This window comes from Bombus terrestris, chromosome 18, assembly GCF_910591885.1.
Source record: "Bombus terrestris chromosome 18, iyBomTerr1.2, whole genome shotgun sequence".
NCBI classification, from domain to species: Eukaryota; Metazoa; Arthropoda; class Insecta; order Hymenoptera; family Apidae; genus Bombus; species Bombus terrestris.
The window spans coordinates 2,998,723-3,022,570 of NC_063286.1; the positions used below are offsets into that span (position 1 = coordinate 2,998,723).

The 23,848-nt window shown below is 40.2% G+C and overlaps 1 protein-coding gene across 7 annotated transcripts in view; it reads left to right on the forward strand.

The window, feature by feature from the left end:
* The window catches only part of LOC100631082 (homeotic protein antennapedia), a 159,233-nt gene extending 148,296 nt beyond the window's left edge, over positions 1–10,937 (forward strand). For all 7 annotated transcript variants that reach the window (XM_012318237.3, XM_003402146.3, XM_020867561.2 and 4 more), the window contains one exon: positions 1,825–10,937. In XM_012318237.3, the coding sequence (XP_012173627.1) occupies positions 1,825–2,078 (254 nt within the window). In that variant the 3' untranslated portion in view covers positions 2,079–10,937. The remainder of the gene's footprint in view (positions 1–1,824) is intronic.
* The last annotated feature ends 12,911 nt before the right edge of the window (positions 10,938–23,848 follow it).

The following is a 23,848-nucleotide window of genomic DNA, read 5'->3' on the forward strand; positions in this document are numbered from 1 at the left end:
GCTGGCTAGGACTCCAATTTTGCGGTTTTGAACACGGCACGGCGTACAAACTCGTCGCTGATTGCCCCAGCGTCTGTAAATTGGGCATCAAAGAATGTAGGTAATATTAGAAAGTTTAATTCTAATGTATTTTTAAAAGCGCAGTTTACTCCGGCCGCTGAAGGATTCCAGCAAAAACTGTAGGCTGTGATGCTGAGTAATTGTTCGCCAACAGGCAGCGAATCAGAGGAAGCTAGGCGAAATGGTTAAAAGTTATAAGAAAACGCTAGAGATTGGTATGTTGTTAATTTGAGAGCGTAGCCCGAGGGAGAGAGAAAGAAAAGGAGGAGAGGGCATGTTCCCAGAGTTTCTCTCCTTCCCTTGGCGCGCTGCTCTTCGTCCGGTCGAGCAACGCTTGGAACCCTCCAAGAGAAGAGAAGAGAATCTCCTCTTTCTCTCTCGCTGTGGAGGAGAGTCGCCATCCGTCTTCATCGGCCGACAGCGCGACGGGCGGCGTTTGCCTCGAATGCTCACCAAGGAGTTTTCTTCTTCTTCTTCTACTCCTCCTCGTACTCCACCTCCTCCTCCTCCTCTTCCTTCTTCTCGCTGCTGCTCATCCCTTCGCCCCCTCTTCTTTTTTCTCTCCCTCGTACCACTCTGAAATATTCTCCTTTTGCCCTCTTGCACTCGTGTGGCAACAGCTAACCTAACCCTTTGAGATTATGTCTGGTGAGAGAGTATGCATACACATATACCTGGCCACCGCGCAAGTACCAATATAAACACGGACACGCGGTCCCAGACGTTGCTTCCATACACAGAGTCCAGCTGGTTTTCTGTGTACGTCCGCGCTTCTCCCTTTCCCTTGCTCCCTTGGCAAGTACAATTAATATTCTTGTTCGGGATTCGTGTACCGCCACACCGAGCGCAGATCATGTCACGGATATCTGTAAGGTATCTATCATACGCGGAACTGCGCCTACGAACCGGCGGCCGAGAGCTTTTTCTTCCTTGGACAGACATTTTTGTTTCGTCCCGAGCCCGTAAAAACTTTCCCGCGTGCCAAAGCAGGTTGCAGGCCGTGGCGTTCAATAAATATCTCAGATTGCGGCCTCGAGCTCTCCCTGCCGAGTATACGCGCCTCTAACCAAGCCTCCGTGTCTCCCATCATCCTCTTTCCCTATGCCATGGCTATTTCCAATGGATCGGGATGTCGCTGAACGCCAGAATTCGGCAATTCTTCTATTGTCTTTCTTTTTCTTGAGTTTTTTTTTAGGATTACACTGGAACAAATGTCGACAGTACAGAAGTTATTCTTATACCGAGTTGGAATCGTTCTGAAGAGGTTAGGATCAGACTGTATAGTTATCAAGTTACTCGGTAGCAGGATAATTAAGAAACAAAACTATTTCCAGTGATCGGATCACATTGGTATTGGCTTACAGTGGTCTTCTTACGTTTTAGCGAGAAACCAAGTTTCTTGGAACGACGTCGAAATTAGAGCGCGCATAATGTTCGAGTATTATGCGAGCAGTTTTGAAACCACAGTACGTTTCAAGGGTAATTCGCGTGCACATGCGTCCGCGCAGTGTCTGTGAAATAAAGAGGAGGAATAAAAAAGAAGAACAAGTTACGGGGGTTACATGTAACGTAGGATCGATCGTAGGATCAAGGACGCGAGTTGGTCTACATCGAACCTGCTCGTAAGAGACCTGGCGGTGAAGGAAACGGACGCGTAGCCTCGATTCACGCCAGATCTCTGACGAGTATATATTCGTAGCCAGGGAAAAAGGAGGAGAAACGCGAGACTAACGAGGAATCCGCGCGGTGATTTCCATGTTTCAGAGAGGAAACGAGGCCGGCAAACGTACACCCGATACCAAACCCTCGAGCTGGAGAAGGAGTTCCACTTCAACCGATACCTGACCAGGCGGCGGCGCATCGAGATCGCGCACGCACTCTGCCTGACGGAACGGCAAATCAAAATCTGGTTCCAAAACAGACGGATGAAATGGAAGAAGGAGAACAAGACGAAGGGCGAACCGGGCTCGGGCGACGGCGACACTGAAATCTCGCCGCAGACATCGCCGCAGGGTTGAGAGATCCCCGAGGAGTGGAACTTCCAAAGAGGTCTCATCTCTCTCAGGGTCGTTAATACCTTGTTTCCAGCACTACCTCCTCCCCCTACACATACATACACATATAAACACATCTGCCCCTACCAGCCCCGTCAGGTCCCCATGCTAGCCCCGCCGCCCCCCCCCCCCCCATGCAAGCCCCGATACATCTCCAAATATCAAAGCCCCCAAAACACCCACACGCCCAGCCCACCCCAAGCCAACCCACCATCACCCCACTCATACAGCAATGACGCTTATTTTGTCGTGTTAATCAAGTTGCTCGTACCAAAAAAGGAGAGGACAACGTAAGAGGGATAAACGGGATAGAGACGATCGTGGAAGAGAAATGGACGTTGCCGACAGTGTGGATAGAAGTGAAGACGTGAACAGAACGATGACAAAGGGATGAAAGGATAAGGAGCGAGATTGCGCGCGCCAGACAGAGCTGAAAAGAGAAGGAGAGGGTAGGAGAAGAGAAAGAGGGAAGGGAATGCGAGATAAGGCGAGGAGGTTCGAATGGAAAAAAAGGTGCAGAGGGGACATGGAACGATGGAAGAGGAAGGAAAGGGAACCGGACGCACGAACGAGTCGGATGAAGATTTATAGGGACGCGCGATCTTCTAATAATCACGTAGTGGAATGTCGAAGAAAACGGAGAAGAGCGAGAGGAATTGGATCGGATCGGAGGAAAACTGGATCACATGCTAATCAGAACCGCGTTAACCTCTATTACATTTAATCGAATGTAATTGTACTAAAGCCTATAATGCTAGAGATAATTTGGCAGAGAAAGAACGACAGAGAGAGAGAGAGAGAGAGAGAATGTGCGTGAGTGTGTGGTAAAAAAGGAGCGAGAATGAGCGAGAAAGAGAGGAACAAATATAAGTACTTTAAAACGCGAGTGTCACGAAAGTTACGAATCGGTCCTTGTAATTGTATAGTAGAGTATGAATGTGCGCCTGTGAAGACGTGTAAAGTGATATATATATATATATATATATATATATATATATATGTGTGTGTGTGTGTGTGTGTGTGTGTATATATATATGTGTATATATATATACATATAAATATATAAATATATATATATATATAAAAGAAGCAAAGAGAGCGAAAGTGCGAGGTATGCAAATTTTATCGAGCGAATGAGAATGATGAGCGATGACGAGCGATATGGTCGTACGGATCCAGCGATGGTGAATGTTTCATGGATTAAACGTTGTATTCGCGTGGAAAAAAATTATCCGTTAGGAAAACGTTTTATTATTTATTCTCTTACACGTCGTACACGCGTAGAGTTCGTAGTGCGGTTAGGTCGTAAAAAGAAAGAAAACACTAGCGAAAAAGGACGGTCGTCCAGTCGTGTCTCTATTTAGCGAGTAGATGAACGGTTTAGTGTTCTTTAGAAGATCGTTTAGATAGGTTTTTCTCTATAATACCGCGGTGGCTCAGCGAGGGTTATTTAGTAATCGCGAACGTGCCAAGTGTGATCTTCGAATGTGTGTTTCTCCAGTGCCGGGAGGATTCGATATGGAAATGCGGAGACGAAGAGAGAACGGAACGCAGAGGAAGTTCCGGTAGAACGGCTGCACACTTAACGTTATCTCTGGTTAAAGAACGAAGGTTGCGAATGAATTAAACAGAGAGGACGGAGCGAAGGAGAAAAATCAATGCGATATTCGATTACGTTGTCGTGAAGCCAGTGAAATATCAGTGTGTGCTTGTAACGCAATCCGTTGAATTCCAGTGATATTACGGTGATCCATCGGATCTGTCGATTCGCCAGTAGTCTTGGCCAATCACGAATACGTCGAACGAAACGGGGGATCCTTTTCTCCGGAAAGTGTGCTGATCGAATGAATGAAAACAGTGCTGTAGGAGTGCGCAGGCCTCCGCCGGAGCAGAATCCAATCGACTTGACATTTCTTCATCAGTGTCGTCGTAAGGTCAGTTAAAAAATTCTATGCTTACTCGCACTTTAGTGTATGTATGTTTTTGTCCCGTCATTATTGCAATTTTTTCCTCTTTAAGCGTTCCGTCATTCTCTTCCAACTGTTTTTTCTTTTACAACTATTATCTCGAGTTTATTCTTTCGATCGCATACTGCTTGAAGAACATGTCAAAATGAACCATCTTTGTTTATTCTCGTCGGGTGCGTAGCTAAAAGATTACGGGTAATATATCGCTGTGTATTATAATTATACATTTTTTTTTTTGCAAGCAAAAATACCGCGGCTACTTGAGTAAAAAGGTGTTTCCCAACAGTCCGGACCGATTGTGTCAACAGACAAATTAGCTTTCTTGTCATAAATATATTTTTTACTGCTTATCTTATATTCAAGATATTCAAATTGCATTTCGATTTAAAGGAGAGATTTATAATGTTTACCATTCGAATACATTACAATATACTTAAGAAAATCGCGCATTTTGTTGCAAACACCTTTCATCAACGTAGATGACGCGTCCGACTATTTTAAAAAAAACGTTTTGCGTATTTACGCAACAGTATTTGCGTTCGCCTTGTAAATATTCGAAGCAACGGTGAAAAAATGTAATTCTTATCAGATAGATCCTTGATAGAACCAAAATTCGAGGGATCTTCAGGGGCGAGTGACCATTAAAAATTTACTACTGCTCCGCGAGATACGAGGCCAAGTTACCAAGTGATGTAATTCGTAACATATTTTTGGAATAGGATGCTTTCGGCATGAAACCGCTTGGCACCTTAACAGCGTTTCTAGGAAGCAGAGTTGTCGATCGAAAACGTTATCCTTAATTCAAAGCATCCATCTTTCTTTCAAGTAAAAAAGATATTCAAAAAGAGCAGAAAAGTTTCTTCAAAAGACTGTACCCTTCAAGTTTACCGTATGTTCAATCAAAATTTTCATTCGTGCATATCTAAAGAAATTATTCTTCTGAAACAAAGATACAACATCAAAATGGCTTTTTCGTTTATTTGCAAGCAAGTAAAAAGATTTTCAAATGAAATTTAATAGACTTTTTATCCTTTCAGTTTTGTTATTAATGCACGGTCACTAGTCACATGTTTGAACGCATGTCCATTGTGACCCCAGTTTTCTTTCCTTGCATGTTTGTTGAAATGTAAAACGAGTCTATTCAAATCTTCGCGCCAATAGAAACTGCGTTAAGTGTGCCAAGCAGTGGCCAAACGCACCATCTGTCCGGGCCGGTCGATAAAAATGCTTGCGATCGATGACTGATCGATAACGCCGGATTGTGACCTGGCCGATGACATCATCGTGTCTACCTATCGAGCCGAGGACACGTCGGAGAACTCTGCCGCGGCGAATTCTTGTGCTGTGTTGTAAAACTTAGATTGACATAATTTAGTTTATACCTTGTATACACGCAATTTAATGATATACGTAATAAACGATAATTAACGAATACGTAATAATGTATAAACGATGACGACGATGAAAAGGCGGTATTTAAATGAAATGGACAAAAACAGAAAACGATAAAAAAAGAGAGGGGGAAGGTAAAGAAGAATATAAATGTACATAGGAGGAAATAATCTGGGGATTTCGCGAAATCTCGTTTACATGTAGATCGCACGGGTTCGAAGAATGTTCCCGTGGGACGCGGAACGATGTCCCGCGAACTTTCTTCCGGCCCGTCCTCGCATTAATGGGGAAAAATAAAAAGGAGAAACGATCATGAAAAAGAAAAAAAAATGGAAAAAAAATTGGAGATATATGAAACTGATATACGTAATACATGGTCCAGCTCGCGCACGCGCATCGATTGGGCACCGGCCGGCCTTTCTTTCTCGAGAGATTTATTTATATATAACTTTTTGTCCTTGAGGAGCAACGAACTGTGAAAAACGGAAGATCGTCGACGATCGCTCGCTGTCTTTTGCGGACGGTTATTCTTTTTTCGGGGGGAAGCGTGGAAACCCGTATGTTTACGGTCAGAGGTCGTGATTCTAAATTGCTCGGGCAAATTGGCGTCAATTAAGCTCGATAGCCCGTTGAGGGCCTCCGCGTCGTTGTCGGTATATATGGGTTTTCGTGAAAGTTTTAACGAAAGAGGAACACTGGCGATAAATAACAAATCTTTGATTCTTGTTCTGATCTACTTACCTCGAATTATTACATGTCCTTTTTACCTTTATGTCATTTCATTGTTCAATTATGTTCAGGTCAAGCAGTCGTGTATAGTTTTGCGGGTTAGGATAGGATTATCTTTGCCTTGTCGTTTACATCGAAAGATATTTATAAGAAGATATTTATATACACTATTATGTTTGTTATTGCGTTTAACGCAAACTGTCGCACTTTATTTGTTTAATCATTAAATATTTTCAAAACATTTATAGTATATGTGTATGCAACTGTCAACCATGAATATTTTTGTTTCGCCGTTTTCTCACCAGTAGCTCTGTCTGTCAATCGATATCGATTTCGATTAGTTGTTCTTTGTCATTCGATTCAGTTTTCGACTCGCACGTCGCGTTGGTTAGCAAATTTTCTTCCTTTCTTGTCGAAAAATAAAGCGTCTCCTTCTGTGTTGTCGATCACAATGTTTGCGATAAATCGATTAATCTCATATCGTTTGGATATTGTTTTTGCGCGTTTCGCGGTAGATAAGTGAGACATGTGTTAATTCTGACTGCATTAATCAGTGATACCATCTATGTAGGCCAGGTAATGGCCGGCATTGAAGCGTAGGGTGCGGCTTTCGAGACAAAGGAGGTATTTATTACTCTTGCATCATAGTATCAACTGTTACGACACGGTGGTCAACAGTGCAGGCGAAATTTCACGCATAAATGCCTGCTTGACAAACCGTTTTCGCAGAGACTTCTCGCCGGGCACTACATAGGTTAGCTACATTAATTCTCGTTGAATGTTTAGTTGATTGGCAAAAACACGTTCACATTGTTGTGTCTCAATTCATGGTAGCATATGTTCATAGCAGTAGGTCAAATCAATCGATCAGAAATTTTCTTATTACCGTTCTTGCTTACTCAAGGTCCTGCTGGGTGTGTAGGAACAAGAAAAATTTGTTTGGTCTTTATTGGTAAATTTATCACCGGTATTTCTCTTTCCAACGATCATTCGTGACACGTGGAAAAACAGAATTGTGCAATAATTACGCGTCACCGTTCAACGCACGCATTACTCAGAGTTCTATATTTATTTAATCACCCATAGTTTAGGTAAAATGCAATTTTGGACGAAAGGGATGAACACAAAGATTTTTCTAAAAAAAAAAAAAAAAAAAAGAAAAGAAAATCAGTGAACGTTATGAAGTTTGTTACATGCCGCGAGCGATCGCCGTGAACGCCAGTTTAGCTTAAAGTGAAAATTTTGTATCCATCGGATAGCGAACACACACTACTACTTAGAGTAAATATATATGTATAAATGCGGCAAAAAAAGAGAGATAAGGCGGAAAAGTGAATTCCTAGCGTTAACTGGAATGTGTAAAATGCAAATTATATATTTTATCTTTACTCTTATATAGTCGCGTAAAAATTAAACAGATATACGTAATTTAAACAAGAGTGAAAAAGAAAAAAAGAGAAGAAAGATGCGAGAGTACCGTGATTGTGTGTAGAGGTAAAGCGAAGAGGCAAGAGGATTAAGTGGAGGGGAGTGAAGTTAGGAGGAAGAGAAAAATAACGATAGCAACATGTGCGTACGTACGAAGTGAGTCACTAAGCTAGCGCTTAATCGATAAGGTTAACGTCTAAAGCCTAAGTCTTAAGATGATAATTAAATAGAATTAAGGAAACGGGCATATCGGTTGCAGCGGGCGGGGGCGGTGGTCATGGAAAAAACGAAAGAAACATCTGGTCGAAAAAGTACTTTCGGTCGCCGTTCTATGTACCATGGGCAATGCGCAATTAAGTAACTAGCGTGGGGTTTGCGATCGTGTATATAGTCAGTGTCTATTTGGGGAGCTCGCAGACTCCACCTATCGGATAGAGGATTTAAAACGCTTGATAAGAAATAAGCAGCTTTTGGTATCCTCCATATTAATGTAGTAGTACCGCGTAATATTTATTGTTACTATATTGCGTGTAGCAAAATGGATTTCCTTTTGTTTTTCAATAATCGCCCAATAAATATTTTTTACTACATATATCGTGCGTGATTCAATAAAAATCTATATACGCTCTAAACATTCGTTGTTATTGTTTTAATATGATATTAACTTGTGAAATTCGACTTTGAATGTATATATCTACGATAGTACGAGGAATACTGTTGGATATATTTATTATATATTTTGAAGCTCATTTTTCCACTGGCTTACAATGTTCTCAAGTAGTTCGGTACGAAAAACTATATTATAATTGGTAAATAATTATAAACCACGTCCTCGCACGCCCATGCGCCGAAGAGTTCCTGACTACCTGTCAGTCTCCAGACAGGTGTCGTTAGTTTCGTATACCTTTCTAGGTACTGTATATCTATCAAAATATGTAAAGAGAAAGAGGAAGGGTAGTCCATCGCCTCTCTACTTCAGTCAAAGCGAAATCCATTATTCCGAGTGCTGTAACTTAAAAACGTTCATCATGCTGTACAATTCAATTAACCGTCTTTTATACGATACAAACGAAAACATAAAAAAAAAGGACTGACAGCCAAAACGAAAACACAATTAAAAATGGATTTACAACTTCATATCGGTAAAATAGAGGAAAATTTGCTACGCTCGATAAGGACATACGCGCCGTGATATCCCTAAACTTCTGTTCAATTACGTCGCTTTAATCGGTGTTTTTCTATTGGTTTTATTTTTGAAAAAGATCGTTGTATAGAAGTTGAGTACTTATGCTTTCGCCCAGCGTCGTATCGTCTGAATAAAAATGTCTGAATTAAATGTCGCGTTTAAAAATCTGGCTCGACGACTCGCTCACTATACATTCAACGCATTTGTAAATATACAGGTAATTGTAAAGTAACGGGTATTGCTTTTTTCGGCTGCAATTTGAAAAGTCGTCGTCATTGTTTCAGAAAAAAACTTTTTCCAATTCAACGAAAAGTTTCCTAGAACGCGCGGTCTCATTCGTAATAATTCCGCTGTGTGAAGACTGATAGACCCGGTAACACGCGACGAAAACGGTGTTTTACACGATAACAGTTTAAAACGTATCCGATTAAAATAGTATTGCGAGGTTCGTGTGCTACGAATAGAATTTCGTACATGTCGAGGTCGTCGTTTAGAGAATTGATTCAAGGTTTTTACTTCTAAAAAAAATTCTATCGGGGAAGAAAAAAAAGAACAACAGTACTTATCGAGGGTGGTCCGATTTTTGTTGAAACGCGGCGATGTAAGTCCTGTGTCACGGGCCACGCTGTTACAAGAGAAGCATTGTAAATAATTCCACGCGAACGAAATGGGCGCATCGACGAGGTTTTTTTTATCGGCGGGGCAATGTGAAAGGCGACGTCTGACGTCGTGGCATTGAATCGCGAGCCGCGACCACTGTATACGATACCGCGTAGGTAAAGTAGGTACCTGTTTAATAGACTAAAAGGATTACAAAGTAATGGTAGCAGAGAACTAATTAATTACTATTTATTGATACGGTACTGTAACGATATACGAGCAACGCCATGGCATACGGACGATTCGACCACCTCCGATGGTCTGGTTGCCTGTAACCGTGACGAGGAAAATAGAGTAAAAGGATGACAATATTATTAAGAGCTGCCACGTTGTCGTCCCCAGATGTATGTACTTGTGATCGCTCCAGTGTGTAGAGCTCTTATGCTTTGTTTTCAATAAAATCTCGAAAAACAATGAACATCACATTTTGTAGATATCTATTCCACATTTGTAGATTTCTCTGTATCATTATCTGTATTTATAGATATCGATACTTACGGATACCTATATTCACAGATTCATCCGTGCAAGTAGTTCGTACCAATGCGATTTTATGAATAGAGCTTAAGATATCGTAGTACTGGAATTATGTGCGTCATCTTCTTTTTGGCTACATCGACTGCACACTCGAGCCATCAGTGTTACGTGGACACATTGCTCCGACCGAACCGGTGGAACATTCATGTACATGTTATATTGTACAAGAACATATTACACACGTACACACACAACAACCGCGCACGGACGCACGTATACACATACGCAAGCAGTACACGCCCAACACACAAAAAAGACCGGGTACAACGCATTCGTTTGAAGCGGGTACGCGCGATGCGGAAGAAAAAAAAGAGAAACACATTTAGATAGGGGTGTGCCTACAGGCCGAAAAATATGTAGGCAACGCCACTTTACCGAAGTATAAGTGGAAAAGATGATATAAATAAAATAAATCTATATATATATATATATATAAATTATATATATTTAAATATAAATATGAAATATAAATATAAATATAAATATAATAGTATTACGAATTACGATAAACGTATATAATTATTTTGTAGTGTCCTGCATTATGTAAACTAAATGTACACATGAGAGAAAAAAAAATGTATGTCAGCGAACGATGTTGATTATAATGATAATGATGATGATAACGACGATGACGACGATGACGACGATGACGGCGATAATGATGGCGATGATGGTGACGACGATTACGATAATAACGATACGATTGCAATGACGAACGATATGCACGCGAATGAACTATGTATTATGAGTAATGACAGCGACGATGACGATGGGAAACGATAATAGTATTATACGCTATCATGTCGACGAGTCTAAACCGTATTGTATTATATTATATAAGAGTCTGTCCATATTAATAATAATTATATTAATTATAATAGCTGTGTTTGAAATCGAGAAATAAATTGTGGTTGAATATGAAAATCAAAGAGAGTGTGAAGCTCGGTTTTGGGCCAAAGACGTGTCATCCGGGATATATGGTTTTCTCTCCTTCAACTTTCGTTTCTACGTCCGACCGAACTTTATCGATCGAGTATACGTGTTTGAAAGCAGTCACGTGGACGGTTGGTTTGGGATCGTTCGTCCCCGCTTCGCGAGATTCATCGTACCTTCGTGTGTGTACCGTCCTTTCTCTCTTTTCCATTAATTAACCGATTGATAGAACTTCATCGATTGTTTTATTTTAATGTCAGCAGCGAGTATATAATTACGCTACTGGTTTTAAAGTTCGAGACCATGTTCATGATCATTGTACCTCGGAATATAGCAGACAAATAGCTATAATTACCATCTGTCATTTCACAACGCCTTAATAATCATCATGAGACGTCATTAAATTCATCAGCCGTATATCTCGTAACTTAAACGATACGCCAAATCACGATAAGGTGTAGAGACGAATTCGACGATCGTATTAACTAATGTCCCTGGTTGAAATTAAATTGAAATTAGAACGATCGGATAATCATCGCCGGAGGGTGGTCTCGAATTCCGATGATTGATAACTATACGTAGCTCTAATTCGTGGCATGTGACGTATTCGGGAAGGTGGTGCCGGAACGATGTTCGAATTCGGGTCGATCGGCTGGACGTCTTTCACGGTCGAACGAAAATATCGGCGGTTCGCCGCTACGCCACTGGGACCCTTCGAAAAGGTTGCCCGGTAACCCGAAGGTTGCATTTATACGAATTGTGGCGGAAGGAACCATTGTATAATCCAAGATGGCCTCCACCTCGGAGAGGATTATTATTGGCTAATACGAGGCAAGAGGCTCCGCCTTGGCTCACGGCTCGTGACGGGATGATTTATTGGGATTTCTGTCTGTTCGCCCCTGCGCTGCAACGAACATACCGTGTGCCTAGCTTCTAGGAGGCCGGTACGACTGGAACACCGCGATATTGGATTTCGACATTTCGCCCAACTGCAGCTGTAACAGCCCGCGGATTTCTTCTATACGTCGTAGAGATGTCTCCATTCTCGCTTTGTCCACGTGCAATTCCATGTGTCTTTGCCTGACCTAATTTCCCCTTCCTATTTCAGCGCTGCTTTACCCCATCGCTCTTTCGTTCGATCCGCTAATGAAATTTTCGAGGAAGATTGCTTTGCCCCGCTTCTGGAAATCGTGGAAGCGTTGTTGATATTTAATATAGGATGGTGAAATAATTTCATCCAACTGCTACGCGCCAAACCATGTATATACGTAAGTGGAAATTCGACGGCTCGATGCAGTCGTTCTTGAGTTATGAGTGCAATCGAGAAGTGGGTGAAGATCAAACAAGCGTGTTGACTAGAACGTCTGTCAGGTCAATTGACGGTTCGTCTCCCTTCGTTATTTATGGTCAAGGACGTTCTGTCGATAGAATCGCTCGTATCAACTCGCTGCTAGGTCGTTAGACTATCCAGATCTGCTTGATATCCACTGAACATAAGAAATCTATTAATTTTAAAGAACAGTACTTAACGGTAAGTATTCATTCGCCTAATTAACTCTGTCAAACAAACAAACGAGAAATAAAATAAAGAAATAAACAGGATGTTAAAACATATATTCAGCACGTATAAAATATCAACAATGAATTGTCAAAGTAAATTAAACTGAATAATTCCCACTTTCGCAATACTGTCTCGCCAACGATTAGAACGCCTCTGAAGATTATCAAGGACGTGAAACAGAATCGTCATCGAGTGAGTATTAAAGAGCGTCCGTAACGTAAGAGGAGGAAATGCACGTGCTGACCTTTGCCAATTCCGTTGTTGCAGGTGCATCCAGGTTGCAAGGTGGAAAGGTGGGGGGCGAAGAAGAAGGAAGATGGAAAGGGAAGGAAAGAAAGAGATAGACAGATAGACGGACGAAGAAGGGAGAAGTGCGAGGCGGTGGAGTGAAGAGCCGGCAAGATAGAGGGGCTTGGCGGGAGGATGGCGGTCAGAATTTATGGCCGCTTTATCACTTTACCGGCCTTGCCGCGTCTCCTTTAGCCGCGAGGAGGGCAGGATCTCACGATGAACTTTGGCACTCGACTCCGCCGCACTCGACGAACGGTGAGCCCCTCTAACTTTCTTGTTTACTCGCGTTTCGCCGAAGAGAGATTACGCGTACACCTGTTTCCTCTTTCATCCTTTCCCGGAATCCTACAACCGAATCAGACACCGTTTGGGAATGGAAATTGCCTGCTGATGATTACACCGAGTTTTAAACCGAGTCATCGAGGGTTCACGAACTGTGTGAGGAGCCGTTTCATAAATTTGGTAAATTAATGAATATCTTAATTACTGCGTATTCATATTTGGCCGATATTTATTATCGCTCGTGCTATTAGGATGTAGTTAGGTTTATTGATTTTTTATCAGCACAGTTTACTCTTTAATTTATTATTTCAGATCTATCTTTTATTTATCTTACCCTAATTGGAGAATATTTCGATCGTCGACATGTAAAACACTCAGACATTCCCACGAGGATTACAATTACCGCTATCGAGGAAAAATCTGCAAGAAGCGGGTTCGGCGCACAGATCAGACCGTTCCACGTGTCACCCCTGGCGCAGGAAGAAAACCGCGCGCGGCAGGCGTCGCGAAATTTACGCGAGGCCGTCCAGGCGTCGTGACGCGCGTACGACTGCATAACGCATAAAGTAACCCCCATTAACAGACCATAAATTCAATCCCTGCGGCACCGTTGTTATGTATGAGCGTCGTTAGTGTTAATAGAGTGTTAATTGCTCCTATACCGCTCTCGATTCTGTTCAGGACGTAGGTGACGGAGCCGCTGATGGTGGTAGAAGGCGAGACGGACGAGCGGTGAGAAAGAGAGACGAGGAGAGAGAATGCCATGGAGAGAGACCGTAGAGGATTCTCGGTTGCGTGTTGTCCAGCTACTACTAGCGCCGTGCTTCTGCTGTTTTGCATAGGGAATGCATCAATTTTCGGCGCTTCTCGTTCACAGATCCCTCTCTTCCTTTTACTCTCTTTCTCTCTTTACCGCCCTTCTTGCCCCTATCTTCGTACTCTCTGCCCCTAGCCGAGCGCAGCTTAACTTCCGGCACGCACAACTTCCACCGTTACCCCCACCAGCATAGTGTTTCCCGTAACTGTAATTCGTATCGAAGATAATTGATATCCCTGTTGGTCGCATCCCTCCATCAGCGTACGTGATAGCCACTTTCGTGACGTTTGTAGTAGCGATGATCGTTTGCGATTTTCTTGTTGCCCTCCGATGGGACTTTGTCGCCGATTTACGGTTGCTTATATCGATTCTGGTAATTCCGATCGTCGTCGAGGATATAGCGCTTGACTGACTATAAATGAAGTTTTCAGTACACGTGTCTATATAGCGGATAAGTGGAATGTAAAGTTGTTCGTTAGATTTCATTATTCTTTGGGCTTACATAGTAGATATCTTTAGTTACAGCGTTTTCCTTTATCTTTCCTCATTGATCTAATTATATAACTGCGATTATACAAGCCTTTTTATAGTTTCTTCTTTAATATTGTACTTTAGAATTGATGGTTCAGTTAATGGCTCTTAAAAAAGAAGAATTTCTATACTTATAAGATTAGTACAAATTAGCACAAATTTAGTAATTTAATTATTTGAATAGAAAATACATTCCTCCTGAATAAGCCCATTGACAATTCGTCCTTAACTTTCCCACCTTAATTGTCTGACCAAGCTATACCAATAGTTAAGCTATACCTACTAATTATGTTCATCTTTAGGTTTGTAAAATGGATTCTTGATATTCCTATTAGAATAAATGTTCCCAATTGGAATATTTTTAAGCAAGTGTAGAATGAAACAGGAGTATCGTTAAAGTAAAAGTTGTACTTGGCGGAATGAGATAAGCGCGTGTGATAGGTGGAAATATTCAAAGTGGAAGGCTGAGTGTGAGGAAAACGGTGGCACTTGCCTCGGATCATTCGGCACCGGTGTGGAGGAGCTAGAATACATAACGTAGAACGGGACATAAATCAATAATATCGCCGCTCCCTCTCCTTCCTTTCCTACCCCGGGACACGGCGGTGCTCCCCCGAGCAGCGTCTCTCCTCTGCAAACCGCCGACCGACGCCGGCGTCTCTCTCGCAATCAATGTTCGCGTCTAAAGCGTCACAAACAATATATGACCTCCGGCTTTCGACGATTAATACGTCCTGTCGCATGCGTGCAAAAGTATTTCCACGACTTAATTAACGAATCAATCGACGCGCGCGTCCACCAGACTGGTGCACGCCGCGAGAATTATATTTACAACGAGCACAAAGCTTCCGCTTCTTCTATGTTTATTCGATCAGCTTTCATTTTCTACACGATCCTCTCTCTTTAATGCAATATCCTTTGTTGATTAGTTTAAGGTTATCTGAATTGGATCTTTTAGCCCTTTATCCTGTTTTCAAGTAATTCTACATTTAATAAAATTTAATAAAAACTATATATTTAGTAAAGCTGCTTTAGTAAAGCTATCCTTTGTTGATTAGTAAAAGGTGATCTTAATTGTATCCTTTAGTTCTTCATCTTGTTTTCAAGTAATTCTAAATTTAATAAAACTTAATAAAAACTCTGTGATATTTAGTAAAGCTATCCTTTGTTGATTAGTAAAAAATAATCTGAATTGGATCTTTTAGTCCTTCATCCTGTTTTCAAGTAATTCTACATTTAATAAAACTTAATAAAAACTCTGTGATATTTAGTAAAGCTATCCTTTGTTGATTAGTAAAAGGTGATCTTAATTGTATCCTTTAGTTCTTCATCTTGTTTTCAAGTAATTCTAAATTTAATAAAACTTAATAAAAACTCTATGATATTTAGTAAAGCTATCCTTTGTTGATTAGTAAAAGGTGATCTGAATTGACTCTCTTAGTTTTTCATCTTATTTTCAAGTAATTCTACATTTAATAAGACTTAATAAAAACTCTATGATATTTAGTAAAGCTATCCTTTGTTGATTAGTAAAAAATAATCTGAATTGGATCTTTTAGTACTTCATCCTGTTTTCAAGTAATTCTACATTTAATAAGACTTAATAAAAACGCTATGATATTTAGTAAAGCTACTTAAACTTTGACGTGATAGTTCTAAACATTCAAAGGTATTTGAATTCTTCAAGAAATGAATTCCTATGTATAGAAGTACTAGACCATCAGATGCTAACTACTTTGTAGAATGAACCCTGTTCGCCCAACTTTTCTCGTGATAGCGATCAATCTACTGTTTCCTTGGCGTTGTCAGCCAAGACTGAGACTGCGGGAAAGCAACTTTCACCGTGTTACAGGGCCGTCTATTAGCGCGTTAAAGCGAAGTTAGTCAGGGTCGTCGGGGGTAGCAGGTTCCCAGCTGGTTCCGCGGAGTTTCGTGCTGTACGTGTCGTCGATACGGAAAGGCTAAATGCAAAACCTTGTAAGGGGAGATGGTCTCGAGTTGCGACAGGCCAACAAAACATTCTCGCAATTAGCCTGTATATCCAGATGACGCTGGTGTGCAGTATTCTCATGGGGGCAGAGAGTGTCCACGGATGGTCAGGTTAGAAATTTCGTTTCGTCCAGCTTTCATCCCCTTTCTCTCCTTCATGTCAACGTTTGATACGTACTACCAGGTTGCTGGCCACCCTCGAATAAAAAGAAAAGAACGTTAAATAATAAAAACTTGCCGGATTTATGCTCTGGAGAATTGGCCGTGTAGATTGAGAGACGCGTGCTAGTTGCTGGCAAAGAGAGAGGGACTGGAAATTCGTCGGACGAAATTGAAAAGTGGCCGGGAGATATGGCCCCGGACGAATATCGGTAGGCAGATGGATGAGCAGCGGCCTCGAACAGGGGATTGAAACGGGCAAACGGACGTGAAAAAATACCCGGCGAAGCCCGATCGACTGAAAAGTGCTTGTACCAGCTACGCTTTTTCTTTTTCTCCTGCTGCTCCCTTCTTTTTTCTCATTCGGTATTCTTCCATTTTCGCACCGTTTGCCCACTTTGTTTTCGTTTTTCAAGGAAAAATTATGTGGATAAATCGTGCTACCTATGTGGCTGGAAACGTTCGCACGACTTTGCTTTCTCTTTTAAAGGCGGAACGAGGGTAGACTTGCTGGAGGCTGATGCCAGTTCAGATGATACTTGGAAATTTCAAATTAGAAATTGCTCTTTAGTTTTTAGATTTCATAACAAATCTTCAAATGCATAACGAATGTTTCAACTGTTCCAGGCGACGCAGTGTAAAATTTTAAATTCTAATGAAAATTATTGTTGATGTCAATGGATCAACATTGTAATATAGAAGAACGATTAAGCAGCAGATACAGATGCAAGATATATGTATTTTTAAAAGCACGAAGCTGATGAATCTGGAATGGAAATTCATGAAGGGTGTGGTTCCTGTGCAGCAATATAACTTGGCTTTCATCAAATACCGATCATTACATTTAAGACACGTGTACAGGATTTGACAAATGGATTCATTTCGACGTAATCTGCAACCTTTGTTGCATTTTTCATGAAATTTTATTATATATATCACCCCATACATAACATTGTCACCTTATCATCATGCTCAGGTTACCGATTAAGACGTTCAGTCTTTTGTAGGATGACAATTATTATTTATTAAGCTACTCTGTGGGTAGACCATTGCCAAGACAATTTATAATTTTTCGAAATTCTTTCAAAGAATTGCTACATACCACGCTACTTAAACCGTCATGTACCACATCATGGATTGGTGACTAAACTGAAAAAGCAAGGATAGCCGGCAGCAAGTGGGAAGTTGGCCAAAACGAGGGAAGCCGGTGAAGTTTGTAACGAAGTGGTCGCGAGACCATTTGAAAACTGGCGCCGTTTTCGAGGTGGCTGGCAGCCATTAGGTTGCCCCGTGACATTCGAGGGAGAGGATGATGGTTCCATCGAGTAGGTAGTGCCTAGACGGGGCTCCACCCAGCACTTAGTTCACGTCGTGACTGTGGCCCGGGGCACGGCCGTTTCCAGGGTACAGTCACGCCCCTGCCGTGCCGGCACTGTACTCCGATTCGCTGGCCCATATCTCATCTGGTCCATCGCATTAGCCTAATCTGCCAACTACGAGAGAATAGAGGGACGAACAAGCAAGAGAGCGAGAAAGCCGGAGAAAGCAAGAGCAAGAGGAAGAGATGGAAAGGGAGTAGAAAAAAAGGAACGGAAAAACAACAAAAACGCGGCCATCGATGCATGCCCCCGCCGCCACGAGAGATCGCGTGGTGAGGTGCTGCCACCTTCGCGGCCGAACCGTCAACGCGACCGATCGATTTTTTTACAATGCTTCACCGCAACGTTTCCCGTGCCTTCGGTTTCATCCCTTATCTCGCGAGGATGTTCCTCGATTCGCGACATCGAACCCCCCTTTTTGGCGATTCCATGACACCAGACTGGACGATTTCCCGCCGATCGAAACGGCACCTTCCACCGACATACTGCAAGTAGCGCGCAGGGCGGACATGTTGCATCGGCTGAGGTAACACTTGCTTTAAATTTCCTAACAATCAGATTTCCGAGCTTTTGCATAACGTAGTTACTATATCTCGATTAATGTAATTTTCGTGGAACACGCGTTTCTACTTGATTTTTAAATATTTCGGACGAGTCTATTCGCTACAGAGGTTAAGTATTATGCGCAAGTCAGAGTAACGTCTTCATAATCATTTTATTCGTGGTTCAGCACGTAAGTTGCATATCTGGAACAAATAATACGTGCAATTATGAGCTGAGAAAACGTGGAATATCGTTTCTTGTATTATTCTTGTAAAAATATTTCCAATGCTTTTCTCATTATTCTCGGCAGTATATTTTACCTTCTATTTTGCCTGTTAAATTGATGACACAATAAACAATACTTGCTATCCTATTATTCAATTATGGGAAGTTACAAATAAGAGAAGAGTTCAGAATTTCATGTATAGAACTGAAGAGTTCCATAATTACAATAAACCTGATCAAGTGCAGAGCAATTTTATGAAAATCAAAAAATTCCTCGATCGCGAACGATTCTTTCAAATTCCGTGGCTTTCCACGATATACGATCTTTCAATAATCGCCAAACATGAATTCTCCGTACTCATAAAAGCGTCATCGATATTCTTCGTCGCGTGATCTTGAAACGATCTTCTTCTCTGAAACGCGTTACAAGATATTATTGTCGGTGGCGACACAGCCAGTTCGTTGTGTGGTCCACGGTTTAAAGAATAGTTTGATCGTGTTACAGCAATCGCTGGAGCAAAAGTTTTTGCGAATTATCTTAGAAACACGGCCTCGGTGCGATCAAGCAGTCAGTTTGCGTCTCACGACGGACGAGGAAGCAGCCTGTCGTCACGCGGTTCGACTTTCTGTTCTGTTCGAGTCATTGTCGGCGAGATCGGTGAGTACTTTCTGCATGCCATGCGATTTTCCTGTCTTTGTTCTCTTTAAGTTCTTCGACTCGGCTCGATTCCGACCTCGAACCCGATTTCCGGACGAAGCGACGGCAAAGTGAGTTCGATGGGCTTACTGCATCTTATCGGATTAGTACGCTGACTTAGATTTACATAAGTTTTAAATTAAACAACAACTTTGGTATTTTGCGTGAGTTAAAGTAGAGAAAAGAGATTTGGTATAAAGAAATACGAAGAACCGGGGTCTGATACAAATGTTCATTTCATGATACAGTCTCTTTCATATTTTATTCTATGGAAGATACGTTTTTGTACAGAAAAGTTCCCATGTTTTTATTTTATAATATTATTCTATAGAAGACAACTGTGTCTATTATGAAATCTTTATAATTTTTGTTTTATTATTTCATTTGTACTTTATAACTTGTGCAGCTGGACATTTGCTAAATTTTCCTAATTTAATTGCTAAATAACACATGGATGGCTATACTCAGAAGGACACCATTTAACGACAAATTTCTTACCTCCCTGTATTCTGCATGTAAATTTGATGGTCACGCAAAGCAAATACTTAAATCAGCATAAGTACAATACGTTTACGATCCGGTTTTGCACGTTTGCAACATGTTTACAGGCAAAAGTCGTCAAGTTTTCAATAGCCCGACATAAATTCTCATTTTGTCGTCGTGCAGATTCGAAACTGCTGTTCACAAAGACGTTACGTAGTTGTGGCCATGTCGGCAAGAAAAAAGCCAGATGTTGGGCATGTCGTGGGTCGAATATTGCGAGGAATTTTTGGTGCCCATAAATTGCCCCAATTTCGAAGGAAAGCACATCGCGACACGTGTGTACTGGAACAATGCTGGTTTTCTTTGGCCCGGAAACAGACCTGCGAAGACAGTTCCGCCATTTCGCTAGCATCGTACAATCGTTCTCGAAAGGTTCGTGAAATCCGTTTCGCGTAACGGTGAAACGAAAGAAAGACGGGAAAACGTGAGAATAAATGACCGAATCGGATTGTTAAGTACTCATCTACCTATTCGAGTCTTTGTCAAGTCGAGTACCGAGTCTTCTCCGTGCATTCTCCAAGTATGGTAAAGATGCATCGAAATATGCAGAAATAAGGTCTTTCTGTAGAATATTAAGATTTTAACCGGGGAACACGAGTTAATCAGCTAATTTCTTAGATACGATAATTCCTTTCTTCAAGGATTTTTATTTCCGTATTTACATCCTTGGGGATTTTATTTGAGCATCGTTTCATTTATCTTGGAAATAAATTATTACGTTTCATATTACATTTTGCAAGTATTATAATAAAATGTCACTTTGTAAAAATTAATTTCCCTCAACTTTCGATTTTCAATAGGAAATTTTGATCAAGAGATAGTTCGGTTGACAGGAGAAGAATTTAGCTATTTGTAGATACATTGGGTTGTCCGAAATGTTTTTTTCGTTTTATAAGGAAATAATAGACACACAATGTTTTTTAGTTTATTGAATTATGCGGGAACATAGTAATAGAAATAGAACGAAATGGATCATCGTAATTCGATAAAATAATATAAAATAGAAATTGTTGTTCACTTATTATATTCTAAGTGTGGAAGGAATTCTTTGATTCTGCGTAATTTATTTATAACTATACTAAGAAATTAATTATTTTGTTATAAAGTAACGATGAAAGAGTTTGCTTATTTATTTTTATCGACGCTGGCGAATTTTATTGTTTTTCCTTTTATGAGGAAATAATAGACGCACAATGTTTCTTCTTTTACATTAGTTTATTGAATTATGCACGAACATAATAATAGAAATAAACACGTAATTCAATAAAATAATATAAAACAGAAATTGTTCGTCTATTATCACCTTATGAAACGAAAGAAACTTTTTGGACAATCTAACGCATATGAATAAGTCAATAACTAGTTTCAAATATACAAAATCAAAAATGAACTTTTACTATTCCATTTACATATAGCAGTATAATTATATTGTTACGTGTGCTTGCAACGAATATTCCTAAATGAGTGAAACTGTTGCAACGCTTTAACGAACATATGCGTGACGTATGTGAGACATACGAAACAAACACGTAGCACGTACGATATACACATCAAAGATTTTTATGATAAATATTGGAATACTTTCGTGATCGCATGTGTTAGGTTGTCCGAAACGTATCTTTCTTCCGCAAACGTGTTTCTTGCAACAGCGCACCTTCGTACAAACGTGGAATCACAAATAATAGACGCACAATGTTTTTTCTTTTATATCAGTTTATTGAGTTATGCACGAACATAGTAATAGAAATAGAACGAAATGGGTCACACCTAATTAGATAAAATAATACAAAACAAAATCGTTCGTCTATTATCACCTTAGGAAACGAAAGAAGCTTTCCGCACGACCTAATACGTATAGTCCACAGCTTTGAGTTTCGTTGCAAGGAGATATTCTGCTGGTCGAAGGATTGTATGAGGCAAAATGACGGGATTTGAGATCACTGTTTCTCTTTAAACGTTGAAATTTAGAAATTACACAGTAAATACTTGAATTGGAAAATTTACGTCGAAAAGTTTCGTTTCGCACGAACGTTCCAATTCGAAGTGTTTAACTCGACGAACGTGCTGTAACTTGATACATCAGGTTGTCCGAATGTTTCTTTCGTTCTACGAGGAAATAATATACACACGATGTTTTGTCTTACATCAGTTTACACGAGAAATAGAACGAAATGAGTCAGACGTAATTCGATAAAACAATACAAAACAAAATTGTTCGTCTTTTATCACCTTACGAAACGAAAGAAACTTTCCAACAACCCAATGTCTTTATTTTTAGTGTTCGGCGAATTCCAAAGTAATTTTGTGCAATAAACCACCAGGTATTTTTTTTTTTTTAATCGTCTATTTTATATTCGGTGTATATCGTCGCAGTTAGCGATGTTTAGCGCGGACGATTTCATTTCTAGCGCGAATACACCAAGCGAGAATTGGGTGGCGCGAAGTTTCGAGATCGGTTGGCTCGATCTCGTGCAAATTGAATATCTAGAGGAAAATTGAAGCGACGATAGATGATGGGGAGCGAGATGCTTAAAGCGTTCGCTTAAATTAATTCGCCTGGTTGTTAAAGCCTAAATCGTGGCATTAGTTATTAGGCTGGTGTTAATTATTAGATGAAATGAAGTAAATAGTGTATTGTGTGAAAATGAGCCTCGCTCGGTTCGTTATGGTTGCATCAAGTATGCGTGTAATTTATTACGTGAAACGATACGCGTGACTTGTACGCGACGCATAAATTTTCACGCAGGTGTATGGCTTTTTCTTCCTTCTTTAATTATATAATCAACGACTATCACAATTTTCTTAATTTATCCCGAGGTGTTACGTCCAGTTGTAGTTGCGTAAATTCAACAAATTCCAACTGTCCTAATGACAATTTAAGTTTCATATATTTTTATTCGAAGGAAATGTTGTTAAAACTTGATACAATTTTCACGTATTCGAGTCTTGATTTTTATGATAATTTCTTGCACACGTGATTCATTGCCGTGAGGGAAATTAATGCGCGGAGGTCGGCTTTGAAAATCACCGAAACGTTATAAAAACGAAATTATAATACAATCATGATATACGCTTAATAACTTAGAGTAGTCAATGTCGGTACTTATTAACCATCTTATTTATTAAGTCGTTGCGTCATTACCCATTGACCTTTAGATCACATACGATTACAACAGCCATGTATATTCTGCGAAATTACATATTACGTGTTGTCGTTTCTAGGCTATAATTTACATTACTATTAATTACAAGTTGCTATTAAATGGCTATCTAGTTATATCTAGATCACTATAATAAGCCAAACATAGTGCTGTCGATTGCAATCTTCTTATCTTTTCCGCGTTGAAACGTTCTTGAAATTGCCATAGCAATGTTTCAATCATACTATCATTAAAAAAGAACACAATGTAAGTTTAATAAACAGGCTAGACAGGACACGATTATCAACGTTTGGCTGTTCTATTTTCTGTTTTTCTAACATTATGTTGCAAATGATGATTAGCTCTGTCCGACAAATATCTTTAATTTAAAAAACAATTTCCCCAAACATTCTAATGGAAACATAATTGTTTCGTATTGCAAACGATAATTAGCTGTGTTAAACAAATATCTTCAATTTTAAATTCACTTTTGCCAAACATTCTAATAGAAACATTATATCTACTTATTGTAATGTGTCTTAAAACGTGTGTTTTGTAGTTGTTTCGTATTGCAAACAACAATTAGCTTTGTTAAACAAATATCTTCACTTTTAAATCCACCTTTATCAAACATTCTAATAGAAATGTAATTGTTTTGTATCGCAAACAATAATTAGCTTTGTTAAACAGATATCTTCAATTTTAAATCTACCTTTGCCAAACATTTTAATAGAAACATAATTGT